General features: G+C 47.7%; 6 protein-coding genes across 6 annotated transcripts; 4 read left to right on the top strand and 2 right to left on the bottom strand.

The window, feature by feature from the left end:
• An11g08760 (hypothetical protein [truncated ORF]) lies at positions 1–1,539 on the top strand (the record flags this gene model as incomplete). Its single annotated transcript, XM_059750473.1, has 1 exon — positions 1–1,539. A coding segment is annotated over one exon (1,539 nt), but the record flags the coding sequence as incomplete, so codon positions are not given.
• A 335-nt stretch (positions 1,540–1,874) lies between these two features.
• On the top strand, positions 1,875–2,327 carry An11g08750 (uncharacterized protein; the record flags this gene model as incomplete). Its single annotated transcript, XM_001394799.1, has 1 exon — positions 1,875–2,327. The coding sequence occupies one exon, from the start codon at positions 1,875–1,877 to the stop codon at positions 2,325–2,327; it is 453 nt and encodes a 150-aa protein (XP_001394836.1).
• Positions 2,328–3,697: 1,370 nt separating this feature from the next.
• Positions 3,698–3,977, top strand: An11g08740 (hypothetical protein; the record flags this gene model as incomplete). Its single annotated transcript, XM_059750472.1, has 2 exons — positions 3,698–3,700; positions 3,882–3,977. 2 exons carry the CDS (start codon positions 3,698–3,700, stop codon positions 3,975–3,977), a joined length of 99 nt encoding a protein of 32 aa, XP_059604374.1.
• Positions 3,978–5,833: 1,856 nt separating this feature from the next.
• Positions 5,834–6,554, top strand: An11g08730 (uncharacterized protein; the record flags this gene model as incomplete). Its single annotated transcript, XM_059750470.1, has 2 exons — positions 5,834–6,394; positions 6,429–6,554. 2 exons carry the CDS (start codon positions 5,834–5,836, stop codon positions 6,552–6,554), a joined length of 687 nt encoding a protein of 228 aa, XP_059604373.1.
• Positions 6,555–6,907: 353 nt separating this feature from the next.
• On the bottom strand, positions 6,908–8,161 carry An11g08720 (uncharacterized protein; the record flags this gene model as incomplete). The annotated part of the gene is made up of 1 exon (XM_059750469.1): positions 6,908–8,161. The coding sequence occupies one exon, from the start codon at positions 8,159–8,161 to the stop codon at positions 6,908–6,910; it is 1,254 nt and encodes a 417-aa protein (XP_059604372.1).
• A 1,320-nt stretch (positions 8,162–9,481) lies between these two features.
• On the bottom strand, positions 9,482–10,652 carry An11g08710 (hypothetical protein; the record flags this gene model as incomplete). Its single annotated transcript, XM_059750468.1, has 2 exons — positions 9,482–10,540; positions 10,593–10,652. The coding sequence occupies 2 exons, from the start codon at positions 10,650–10,652 to the stop codon at positions 9,482–9,484; spliced, it is 1,119 nt and encodes a 372-aa protein (XP_059604371.1).
• Positions 10,653–11,688: the final 1,036 nt, after the last annotated feature.

Genomic DNA, 11,688 nt, shown 5'->3' with positions numbered 1-11,688 from the left:
CATATCGCGGGTGAGGTGTATGCGGCGGTCTTGGATACTGTGGAGGCTATCGTGGGTGCTGTTAAGTGGCTGTTCAACGCCATCAAAACGGCTATTGAGGCTATCATCCGCTTCGTCCAATTTCTCTTTGAGTGGGACGATATCCGGCGCACCAAGAACATCCTACACAACCTCGTTATCTTGGGCACAAAGAACCAGATCAGCCAGTTGTCCCAGATTAAAACTGATTTCAATTCCAGTGTGGCTGCTGTGGAGCAGAGTGTCAACTCCTGGGCTGGGTTCGAGGAATGGTCGAAGCTCGGGGACCCTGCCAGCGAGACGGCGGCGGGCAGCAGCGCCAATCCAGCGGAGGGCCAGACATCAGGCTCACAGCTTCTGTCCTCCCATTTCCGCAACCATGCCAGTGATCTCACTATCGTCGGTGATGCTCCCTCGGCAAGCGTGGCTGAAGACCTGGTCACTAAGCTGCTAGACGCGCTGTCCGCAGAGGGGGAGGTCCTGGGAGATTTCTACAGCCGACTGAAGAGTTTAGCTACCGACTTCAGCTCACTGAGCATTGAGGAGGTGCTGCGGCATCTAGCCGGCATATTCGTGGACGGATTACTGTCCAGCGCGCAGGTAGTAGTGGATGCATTAATTGATTTCATCCAAAGCTTTGCCGATGAAGCCATGTCCCTGCTGGATGCTAAGCTCCATATCCCCGTTATCTCTGATATCTTGAACTTCCTGGGCGTCCCTGATATCTCTTTCTTGGACCTTTTTATGTGGATCGGAGCTGTCGCCTACACCGTTGTATACAAGGTGGTGAACAACGAGCCCCCATTTCCCGACGATGACAACTCCGCTGCTCTCATCGCCGCGAGCAGCTGGGACGAGTTGGAACAGTTGTTATCTTCAACATCAACTGCCCCACGCGCGCTCTCCCCAACCGTCCAGCAGTCCATTTTCACGTCCGCCAATGCAATGAGCGGGATGATCTTATTCATCGGCAACATCGTTCTAGTCCTGGAGGCAGAGGCGCCGACGGCGGGTAACACCCTCAGCTCGTTGGCAGCGGTCATCAAGCTCATAGTTGTGGCAAGCGTGGGGGCCGGAAACCTCCTGGCACCGAAGGATCCTATCAAAGACTCAGGTATGAAGGTACTGTCGCGCGTTTGCTTTGGACTGGACATCGCCACCAGCTTTCTTGGATTCACACCCGTGTATGGCAAGCTCGCGACTACCACGAGCAAGTTCCCAGATTTGTTGCCGAGTGACGGACGGGCTGTGAGTGCTGTCTTCAAGTCACTTCTCCTCATCCCCAAGTTGATGGTTACATCGTACCACTTGTATGAACTGACCAGCGAAGAGGCTGGTGCGGCGCGGTCTGCGGCTATCGTTGGGGAGGTAGCTAACCTCACCGGAGCGGTGGCGACGATCTCTTATGCGGCTGCAGTGAATGATAAGGAACTGGAAAGCCGACAGGTTCCGATCGGGATTATGGCGCTGTGTGTTGATCTTTGGTCTGGATTGCTGGTTGCTGATGCATTGATCCATTGATGCGGAGAAGATAATGTGTGAGGGGTAGATGGGTTATTTATAGTGCCTTGAAGACATTTAGTTTCCCACGTCCAGTCCTCCCGTCGCCGAGTCCGGTAACCGAGAAATCGTAGTGCATATAAGTCCGGGATGGAACAAATCAGATTATCAAGCACTACAACTATCCCAACATACATGCAGCAAACCTGCATATCACCATCCGAACCCCTCCGTTGCCAACTCACCCACGTCATAAATAAATGCTCCACTTGTAGGACTAATCCCCCGATATCTCAGACTTGAAACACCACCAAACTCAGCCGTCTCTCCTTCCAAACACCAAATTAAACCCAACAATGCCCGAAACGAAAACAGAAATCCACCCTATCATCTACCACCGTCAAACCATCACCTCCCTGCCCCGCGAATCCTTCGGCGACCCTCCTCACGGCCACCTAACATGGCGCACTCTCCTCTCCTCCCCTCAAACCCCCTCTTCCGACATGTGCGCCGGTCTAGCAGTCTGTCCTCCGCACGGAGGCCATCTTTGTCGCCACCGCCACACCCAAGCTGAAATATACTACATCACTTCGGGATCTGGACTTGTGTTCATCGATGGCAAGGAGTATGAGGTTTCTGCGGGAGCGGTGTTGTTTATTCCAGGTGATGCGGAACATGGGGTGGTTAATCGGGGAGAGGAGCCGTTGGAGTGGTTTTATGTGTTTCCGACCGGGTCGTTTAGGGATGTGTTTTATTGGTTTGAGGAGGGGATGGGGGGAAGGGAGGGGAAGGGGAGAGCTAAGATTTAGGAGTTGGAATTGGGGTGTGGTTCGTGTTATGGGGTTGGGGAGGTGTTGACATTGATGTAGTTTAAATTGGTGCGTTAGCTTACAGAAGCCAGCCAGGATTGGATTCAAGTTTATGCATTCCGCCGAATCATGATTGAATTATACTTGAAAATCTATGTACTGGAATGCGTAAGATGCGAGTTCCAAAGACTTATCAAGGCAGATCATGAGCATGCACATTTCTTAGGTCCTGGGAGGCATACGATATTGCGTCCGAGATGTTAGACAGATAGATAGATGGCCGTACTCAGATATAGCGCCGCTAGGACACTCTGGTTGAGACGCCTGCGGTCGGAACGGGCCGTCAGGTTGCGAGGGCAGCTAAGGTAAGCTATATAGGGGGGTCTGTAATATATCGATATATTCGGCCGTATCGGTCAAATACCGTAATCTAAACTTGAAGCTATTCCCAAGTCCCATTGGCCAACCAGAACGCTCGTAGCTAACCTTTCGTAGATGCCTCGTGACCCACAGAGTATCCTCCCGTGGGACCCACTTGTCCATCATCGCAACCCCCCCTCACGTTATCCCACCACTTTGGCCTTGCACGTACTTCCTCACGCTTTATCCCACATGGATGTATATCGGACAACCAACTTATCTCGATCTTGGGATTCGTTCTTGCTTTGAGGCTTTTCAAAGGGTTTGATGTAAAAAGGCTGAATATCAATACGCGCGAGTCATTCTGCAAAGACATTCAAATCGCACAGCTCTCTGGAGTTATTGTATTGGACTGCGATCGCACCGAACCCAAACTGTCATTATAGACCGAATGTTACTGATTGCGAAAAAAAAAAAAAAAAAAAAAAAAAAAAAAAAAAAGCAATTCCACTGCGGGGAAATGGGCTCTCCATCTTTCTGGTTATTTGAAATCCAGTATTGGTAAATAAAGTACATGCAATCATCTCATGTCATACAGACTGGAACGATAAGAGTGCTTAACACTACCTTCACCTGCCGACATACCACATTGCCTAGACTCGTGCTCGGCTTCTTGAGTGGAATTGAGATCACGATTTGCGTATAATATCATCTCTCCCACTTGCTGCGAAAGCAACTAGTGCGAAAGCTATCTCTCAGGTTAGGAAACGGAGAGGGTCTGAATTATATACCGGTAGAAGACTAATATTCGCGGGTCAACAGACTTGAAGCACGCATCTCCTATAGGGTTAGCTGGATGTGGGACCGATCAATCCTCACAGAAGGATTGACGCATGCTTTGAAGAAGTCACTGTCTGAATAGCCTCCGTAGGCGTCCACATAGAACGTGTGTTAGACCAAGGAACAAGATGCTGTCCATATAAAAATAAATGAGCAGCCTACATCCCACTATGGTACGTCTACTGCTTTGAAAGAGAGCGATGCTATTCCATAGTAGAAGCAGTGTGGCAAATACTAACCTCACGGCGGTCTGGCAGATGCAAGTACTACTACCATCCTTCTTTCCGCAAGTTGTAGGTCATCAGAATAGTCCTTAACCATAGGGAAATATCTGCCAGATACTTAACAGTGCAGCTAGCTGCAAAAGCCCTAAGGTCTATCACATGTACAACCCCCAACCACTCCTTCACTGCAGCAGTCGTAGATAACATCACTGCCCTATGCAAGTGAAAGAATCATCCATCACTTATCGAAGGTGCTTAGGGAGAGCCAAGCCGCCGATCAGTCCATATCTACGATCAAGCCCGGAGAGGCACAGCATGGTCAGCCATGTGGCTGGATGATAGGCGCCGGAATTACGTAGGATGCTTTCATATCAGAAGTATGCGATGAATGGTTCCTTCACATCAAGCATCCTAGCTTCACCAGCCCTTAGCTGGCAAACCAATGAATGCACCCTTTTGCAGATATAAATATGGAGCAATCCTCTCCTTCTCCTTTCCTCCTTCTTCATCTTCTTATAATCTCAGTTTCAGCTATCTTTCTTGCATTAGCTGTTTCGACTAGAAAGGCTTTCACAGCATTGACTATAGCTATCTTACTATTTGCAATTCCGAAGAAGTATATACCCCACAGAATCATTACGAACGTACTGGGTGCAACTTCTATACCAGCAGTAAGCGCCTTTTACAAAGAAAGAGCATCTAGCGATGCACTTCGACAGTCCCCTCCTCATTCTATAAATTTTGGAAAGGCTGGTTATGCTAGACTATTCTGTGGCCAACACAGACTGATAGGCTGGCGCCATAAACGTACACAGCTTTTATCCAGCCTGCTGCTTCGGTTGCAAATAGGACTGCGTACTTTCAACTCCATGCACTTCACTTTCTGTGGTCAATACTACAACAATGCTATGGTTTTAATCTGTTGAAAAGTACGTGCCCCTACTGTAAATATTGATGGTTTAACTCATATCTTCGCCAGTCATGAAAGTTTCTTAAGCCCGAAGTTCCCATACACACAGGTATCGCCACCATACAGTCTGCCTTGGGGAACATTTCTTATGGCCTACGGATATCTGAGCCACATCTTTTTGCTTTGATATATCCGACTATACACCCTGAAAGGCGAATGGAGCTCAAAACATCACTATCATACAGCCGGTCGCCTGATGTCAGTCTCTGAAAGGCGACTACGCTCAAATTTGACTGGAACAACGGCACCTCAATCTCCGCAATTCGGTGTCTCCTGTTTCGTCACATTGAGTTTCCTCCAGACTCTCAGTACTTACAACAGAAATGACTGCTATGATGATTACTGGAAGCATAATCCTGTGCCCCTTTGTTAATTTGCCATTGAAGCTTTCTCTCTAGTTATGCTTATGATGGGGCTGGGATCTAAGTCTGGATGATTAGATAGTAGTCGTTTGGTTCGCATATTGAATCCTACTTGAAGATGATAATTAGGCCTATGTCGACTATTATGTTTTCGCGAAATAGCAATGCGGTATGATATGGCCGTGAACGCGACCGTGATGGGACACGCTCACCACAACCGGTACCTACTAGGATGGGCGCGGGGCGTTTCGTGTTTTTCGCCATCCTAGCCTGTTCTCCCATACGTCCACTAGATCTTGCTATAAAAGCTCGCGTGCCTGAAAAGCATCGGATGATGGATCTGGGTTATCCGTCTCATATGGCCGAACTGCGCAAAATGTTGAAGCTGAACGCATTCTATCCAAGTTTGTGCACTCGGGAGTTACGAGTCTATCTCATGATACAGAGGATAATATGCGAAGCATGTTCGCTATGGAGGTCGACTGCATGTGCGACCAGATCTCAAAAAGTCTGTTTCCCGTTTTTAAATGCCTCTCGTTGGGTACAGTGATCGTGCTCCATTTTGTACCTCCTTTACTTCAATGTTCAATATCGACGGGCTTCAGTCACTGTCAAGCGACATCTCACACTTGAACATCGAATACCCAATTCTTTGTAGTATCCGCTGAGACGCCCCATCAATACGTGTATATTACAGACACATGGCACGCTATAAGGGTCTGTGGTAAGTATGGGACTTGGTACATAATTATGACCTGTGATAAGTACATGACTGACCAGAAGACTTTAAGCTCTTGGTTCGAGAAATGGTACAAGCACCAGAGGACTAAGAAATTTCCAAACTTACAGCCATTGTACTTATTTGTTTTTCCCCTTGTTTGTGAAAAAAGCAGAGGTGGCGCAGGCACGATGATTGAAAGAAGCACAAGGAATGTTCGAATTCAACGAAAATATGTTGGACATATCACCGAGAGCAATCTCACGGTCGACGGGAAACGGATCAGGATGCGTCAGGGATGCTTTCAAGGTATCGAGGAATTTGATAATGATGGACTTCTCGCACGACATTCACGCGCAAACCTTGATCTTGACGACTCTTCAAATGAAACATATTCGAGCATGATATTTACTCGACAAGATTGTCTTCTTCTAACCCGGATTCAAGGCCACACAGGCTGCCTTACGCCAACTTTAAGCAATCATGACTTAGCATATTGTATAGCACCTGAGTGGGAGGAACCACCAAGAAAGTCTTTCTGGGTTTTAGATATGGAGACCATGAGCTATGGTGGGAAAATGAAGAATACAGTGGTACTTGAAACTCAATGGCCATTATTATATATAGGAAGTGTACGCCGAAAGGCCCAAAGAATGGGCAGCTCCGATTCTCGATACTGTCTTCCGTGAGCAAAACGGTAATAGACTTGCGCATGACTCAGAGAAGGCCAAGCAGAACATGATGCTACACTGATGTGGCGCCCGGCTATGGCATCTCAATATACGGCACACGAGGAGCACCGACAGTGTCTCAGCCCGCGGGGAAAGGTATCGTAAGGGCAAAGGCGTTGAATTATGCAGATGCTCTGTTGGCCTGCCGTAATTGGAGATACTGCCCACTGAGATATATCGTGACCCATAAAGACCAGCTTCCGAGTGCACGGACGTGCTGTGCGTTGTAAATGTCAATCGGGCCGAAACAGGACAGCTTCAAAAAAGTGCTTTCATCCAAAGGGTTTACGACTGGCATGCTGCCGTCAAGGTGGGCTAAGTATCGCTCCGTCGGTTTTGTCATCATAATGTACACTTCATGACGGTACTCGGCTATCATGTAGTATCTGCCAGCGTATGAGAAAACGGCTTGGACTTAGTATGAGTACGGCAATGGAGGAAAACATACGCTTTCCTTCGGTTTTGCGGTTCTCTCATGGCATGCGCGATCCATGCGACCATCTGCAATGATATTTGCCTCAAAGTCGTTTCGGGCGCCGCCAGCAGAACGAAGGGCTTGACCTCAACAAGGGCAAAAACGTCTGAGTGTCTTGAGAATAAACCACCGTCTGACTTAGCACGGAGCCGAGCCTTTCCTAGATAGACTTCAAATGACTGTCTGTCTGCTTTCCATTCCAGATAAACATATGGACAGCATCTTGTCAATGCACTCAAAAGTTCCACAAGGGCCATGTTGACCGTTTCTTCGTCGCTTGTTCTGCAACGCATAGTCAATGCTTCCTCCTTTCCGGTGGCAGATTGGGGGGAAATTTTCTTTGTTAGCTCCCCCAAGCTGATACTTGACTTAGTCTCGATCATCGAAAGTTCGGGCATTTCGTCCATCATTGCATCCCTCGCTCTGGTGGAAGGATCATTGGAACTCCCACTTGATCTCGACAAGGTCTTCATAACACCGCTCATTCGGTCCACCGAACCATCGTCTCCGAAGGCAGTATTATAGGAAATCCCGCTTGACCTCGATACAGTGTTCGTCAATTCGGCACTTGCGTCAAGAGCATCAGAAGAGCCGTCAACCTCCATCTTCGTTCCCACTGAAGGTAAATCTCGCTTTGCTCTGCTCCTTGTGATAGTAGGGGAATTGCCTCTTTCATTGTCCTGTTTCTCTCCATCCCGGACACAGAGTTGCCAATGTCGCGTGCTTGTGAATTCGCCAAGGCTCTTCGCCTGTCCCGGGTCCGGGCGTTTGTTCATATTCTCTCGGATGTCATCCAAATAATCTTGCCAGTCCTGCCTGTCACTAAGCCATTTTTTCGATGGTCTGTAGGTTTCATGGTCGTATGGTTTCACCATAGGGTCTGGGTACACCTTAAACTTGGCTAACGAGTTGGCGTGGGAAAACGTCCACAAACATCGAGTCAGGAGAAAGTGTGCCTCCGAAACCTTTGAGGCAGATTCCCAATGGCCAACGTCATGCATGTCCAGGGAGGAGACAGGTTGACCTGCTGGGTACTCCTCGTCGGTCACATTTTCAGCTAGCGCTGGCATTTTTACCTCCCCAGCCATCGATGCCCATTCCGCCGGCGTTCTGGGTATTCTAATACCCCGCGACCAATTCGGTTGCGAATCCATTGTTATGTGTGTACTATATAATATCACTGAGTTAGCAGTTTTCAAGACGTTTCATTCCCGAATATGTGCACGTTGTGCCACTCACCAGGAACCGACTTAATCAAGATTCGAGGCAATTGCAGGGCGAGGATGCTCAGAAACTTCAGGGTATCGGATATAAACTGCCCGGTACCAAGTTGACCAGAACACTCTTTGAGTGCTGAAACGGAGAAACAGTGTGGAATTTGGCTGTTGATTGACGACGAGACCAGAACACTCTTTGAGTGCTGGAACGGAGAAGGTGTAGAATTTTCTTACTTATTGAGTACGAGACCAGAACACTCTCTGAGTGCTGGAACGGAAAAAGTGTAGAATTTTCTTACTGATTGAGTACGAGACCAGAACACTCTCTGAGTGCTGGAACGGAGAGAGGCTGCGCAGATTGTTGTTGAAGTTAGTACACGACAGGCCACTCGAGGAATGTTGGCACTTGCTATATAGAACGACTTCTTGGGGACGGATGGCCTCTTGCGGGATCTGTAGTCAAAAGTATAGAGAAAGGAGGGGGGCAGGAGTCTGTCCACGGTGTTTAGATGCAAATAATGACAGAGCAGAACTTGAGATGCGTCCTGGATCGAGAACCTAAGAAGATACCGCACCTGAGAGGGGGCATGATTTCCTCCTTCCGTTGGAGTTGGTGGTGGTCGTTGCTCCTTCCCAGAGCAGTCAGCTAGGAGAGTTATTCATGCACGGATGACAAGCATTGGTGGCTAACGAGTATATAGAGCAGGTAGTAATCATGTGAATAGGCACTGAGTGTATGTTATCAAGAAAATTAATGAAGGGCAGGACACGAGTGCATCCGTTCATCGGTCAAGTTGTTTAGCATTGCTCTCGATGCGAGGTACGAAGAGCATGGTGCCGTAGGAAAAGGAGGCAGCATGCAACGGTTAGGGTAAACTTCACACTCTCAACGAAATCACAATGCCCTTTTTCAGGCGCCAAATAAGCGGGCTCAAGTCTCCATGTGCAAGAAGGGGGGAGAGCAATTAATAAAAGAGAAACAAAGAGAATAGACTTGAAAACAAATTTGATGGGTAAGCATAGAAGCAAGCGCACGCACATTGAGTCCATCTCATGTCGCAAAGTACCTTGCATAGAATCATGTATAGTGTAACATCTAAGTTCCGTATACTCGTGGCTCAAGCGGCAAAGCGCCTGTATAACTAGGTCTACATGTCCTTAGTCGGGTTATTAGAGGCATTTTGACTCAATTTGAACGTTTAGAAGCAAACAAGCTAAAGTGAAGTAGCAGAGCAAATAGAATAGTTATAGTGCATCCTAGTGCAAGCGAAGCCCATGCTCGCTAAATCGCGCAAGTGGCCTTGGAACCATCTTCCGTCTCCGGGGCAAGGCTTGCATCTTCTGCTGTAACTCACTATAATCAGATCGCACGAGATCATAGTACTTCATGCTGCAAAGTCTATATATCTCATGTACATTATAACCATGGTACGAGATATGTCGATATGACAACGGAAATTTGTCGATCTCTGGGAGAAAGTCTTCCCATTTACCCGTTGATAGAGACACACCCATGATGTCCAGGCTCACCAATGTTCTCTTATATCTCAATAACCTTGCCAGGACTCCAAAAGGTACAACCATGGTATGGAGTCGTATGCGCTCGATTGGAGCGTCTGGGTGCAACCAACGTCCCGGTTTATGCTTTTTATGACAGTTGGCGCCCATCCAGAGGCCTTCCAGGCTGATGGATCGTAGCCCCCGGCCAAGACGGAAAAGAGGAAGAAAAGTTTGATTCTCAAGTTTGCCTGAAGTAAACCACAAGCAAGAGGCGAACTCGATATCAATATGTTGAAGTTGGGGCAGGTATTTGCGTAGAACACCCTCGAGCCTGCAGAGGCGGGGCAGCCCATCCTCCTTGAGATAGCTCCACGGTGAAATGATTCTGATTCCTCTCAGTCTGGGAAGGTATCGGTGCGCATGTTTTAGGGCCAAAAGCATAAGATCTACCTGCGGGTGCGAGTAGTAATTGTTGTGATCAATTTCAAAGTACTGTAACGAAGGGAGTCTTTGAAGGCATTGAAAAAGGTTGCCATATGGTCGTTCCACAGTGTTTGTGCACGCTTGAGAGGAACAGACCGTGAGGTATCGAATGGAATGACAAAGGTCGCTCGTAAATATGGGCTTTATGCTGCTCGGAGACTGCGCGTGGAGGAGTTGAGGCGTCTCTAACCGGCGACCCACACTCAAGCGTACGGCACTTAATAGAACTCGAGTGGCGCTTCGATTAAACGGCACACTGACTAAACGCAAGCACATCAACCGTGTAATTCGGGCCTTGGGATCTAGGCCAAAATTTGCAAAGAAAAGGGTAACCTGAACATATATTTAGCAAGTTACGGTAGCAAGACAGAGGTGAAAATAGTACCTCATCATACAGTTCCTGGGGAAGTGATAGAATACCACGCGTGTTCTCTTTTCCAGTCATGATGGCCACACAAACAGACACAGGAGCTGCTCGAATGTTTTTACAGGAAACTTGTGCGATGGTTGGTGATGCTGTGGGAACAAGTAGATGTCGGTCTGCAGGTAGTGCTGGGGAGCTCGATACCGGGCGATCGCACTATCGTAAGTGGCCGCAATCTATGACACAACCTCTATCCAATATGTGAAAATCTCAAGTTGACGCAATTCCCGAGTATGGACATGAATTTTGTGAGGTGACTAAGCTATGACCAGCCCATGATGCCCAGGTTGTCTGCCTGTAAACTCCTAACTTTCCACTGAGGCCCATGAGTTAGGCGACGATGATTTCTTCTACAAAGTTTCGAAACTTGCGTAATCATGCACACCGTAAGATACTCTCAAAAGGCGTCTTTAGAATTCTACTTTGTCATTCGTGCCAGAGATATTTTCCGGTAGCAAAAAAACAATCATTTGCGCCTTTAGGCTTCTGATCCACGCTCCAGATAATCAATTGCCAGGCCTTAGGCTACGGTAATCTATGGGCCGGGAAAAATCTGCTAATGCTTAGGCTAGTTCTCTCCTGTACGCGGACAACTTAGGAAACTTCCACAGGGTGAATATAGCGTGCGATCTCACAGTTTGCAGTTAGCTGTATCTTTCTGCATCAGATTTATTACATAAAACTTTCTGTGACAGTAAGCCGCCATGAAACTACGTGGGACGTCTCTGCAGAGTTACGCTAGGATTATGTGCTACACAGATAATCGGTCTTCATTTCCACCATACTTCATGCAGGGTGATTTCATCTCCATAGTCTTGATGCAATGACGCCTATTATGACTTGACACAAGGCATCATTAGGCTAAGCCTTCTCTTCACTACCCTCCCAATTGCGGCTTCTGGTAAAGATCTTGTACTTCCATGCTCTTGACACTGACTGAAATCATCAGACGTAAAAGCATACTATATCTGCAGTCTTAGGACATAGGATGACTCTTCTAAGGATTATACGTGTATTATTAAAGCGCATCGGCTACGAAAGAGCGACGCGGGGGCAT

Source organism: Aspergillus niger, assembly GCF_000002855.4.
Source record: "Aspergillus niger supercontig An11".
NCBI classification, from domain to species: Eukaryota; Fungi; Ascomycota; class Eurotiomycetes; order Eurotiales; family Aspergillaceae; genus Aspergillus; species Aspergillus niger.
This window is presented reverse-complemented; position numbering and strand designations above follow the sequence as displayed.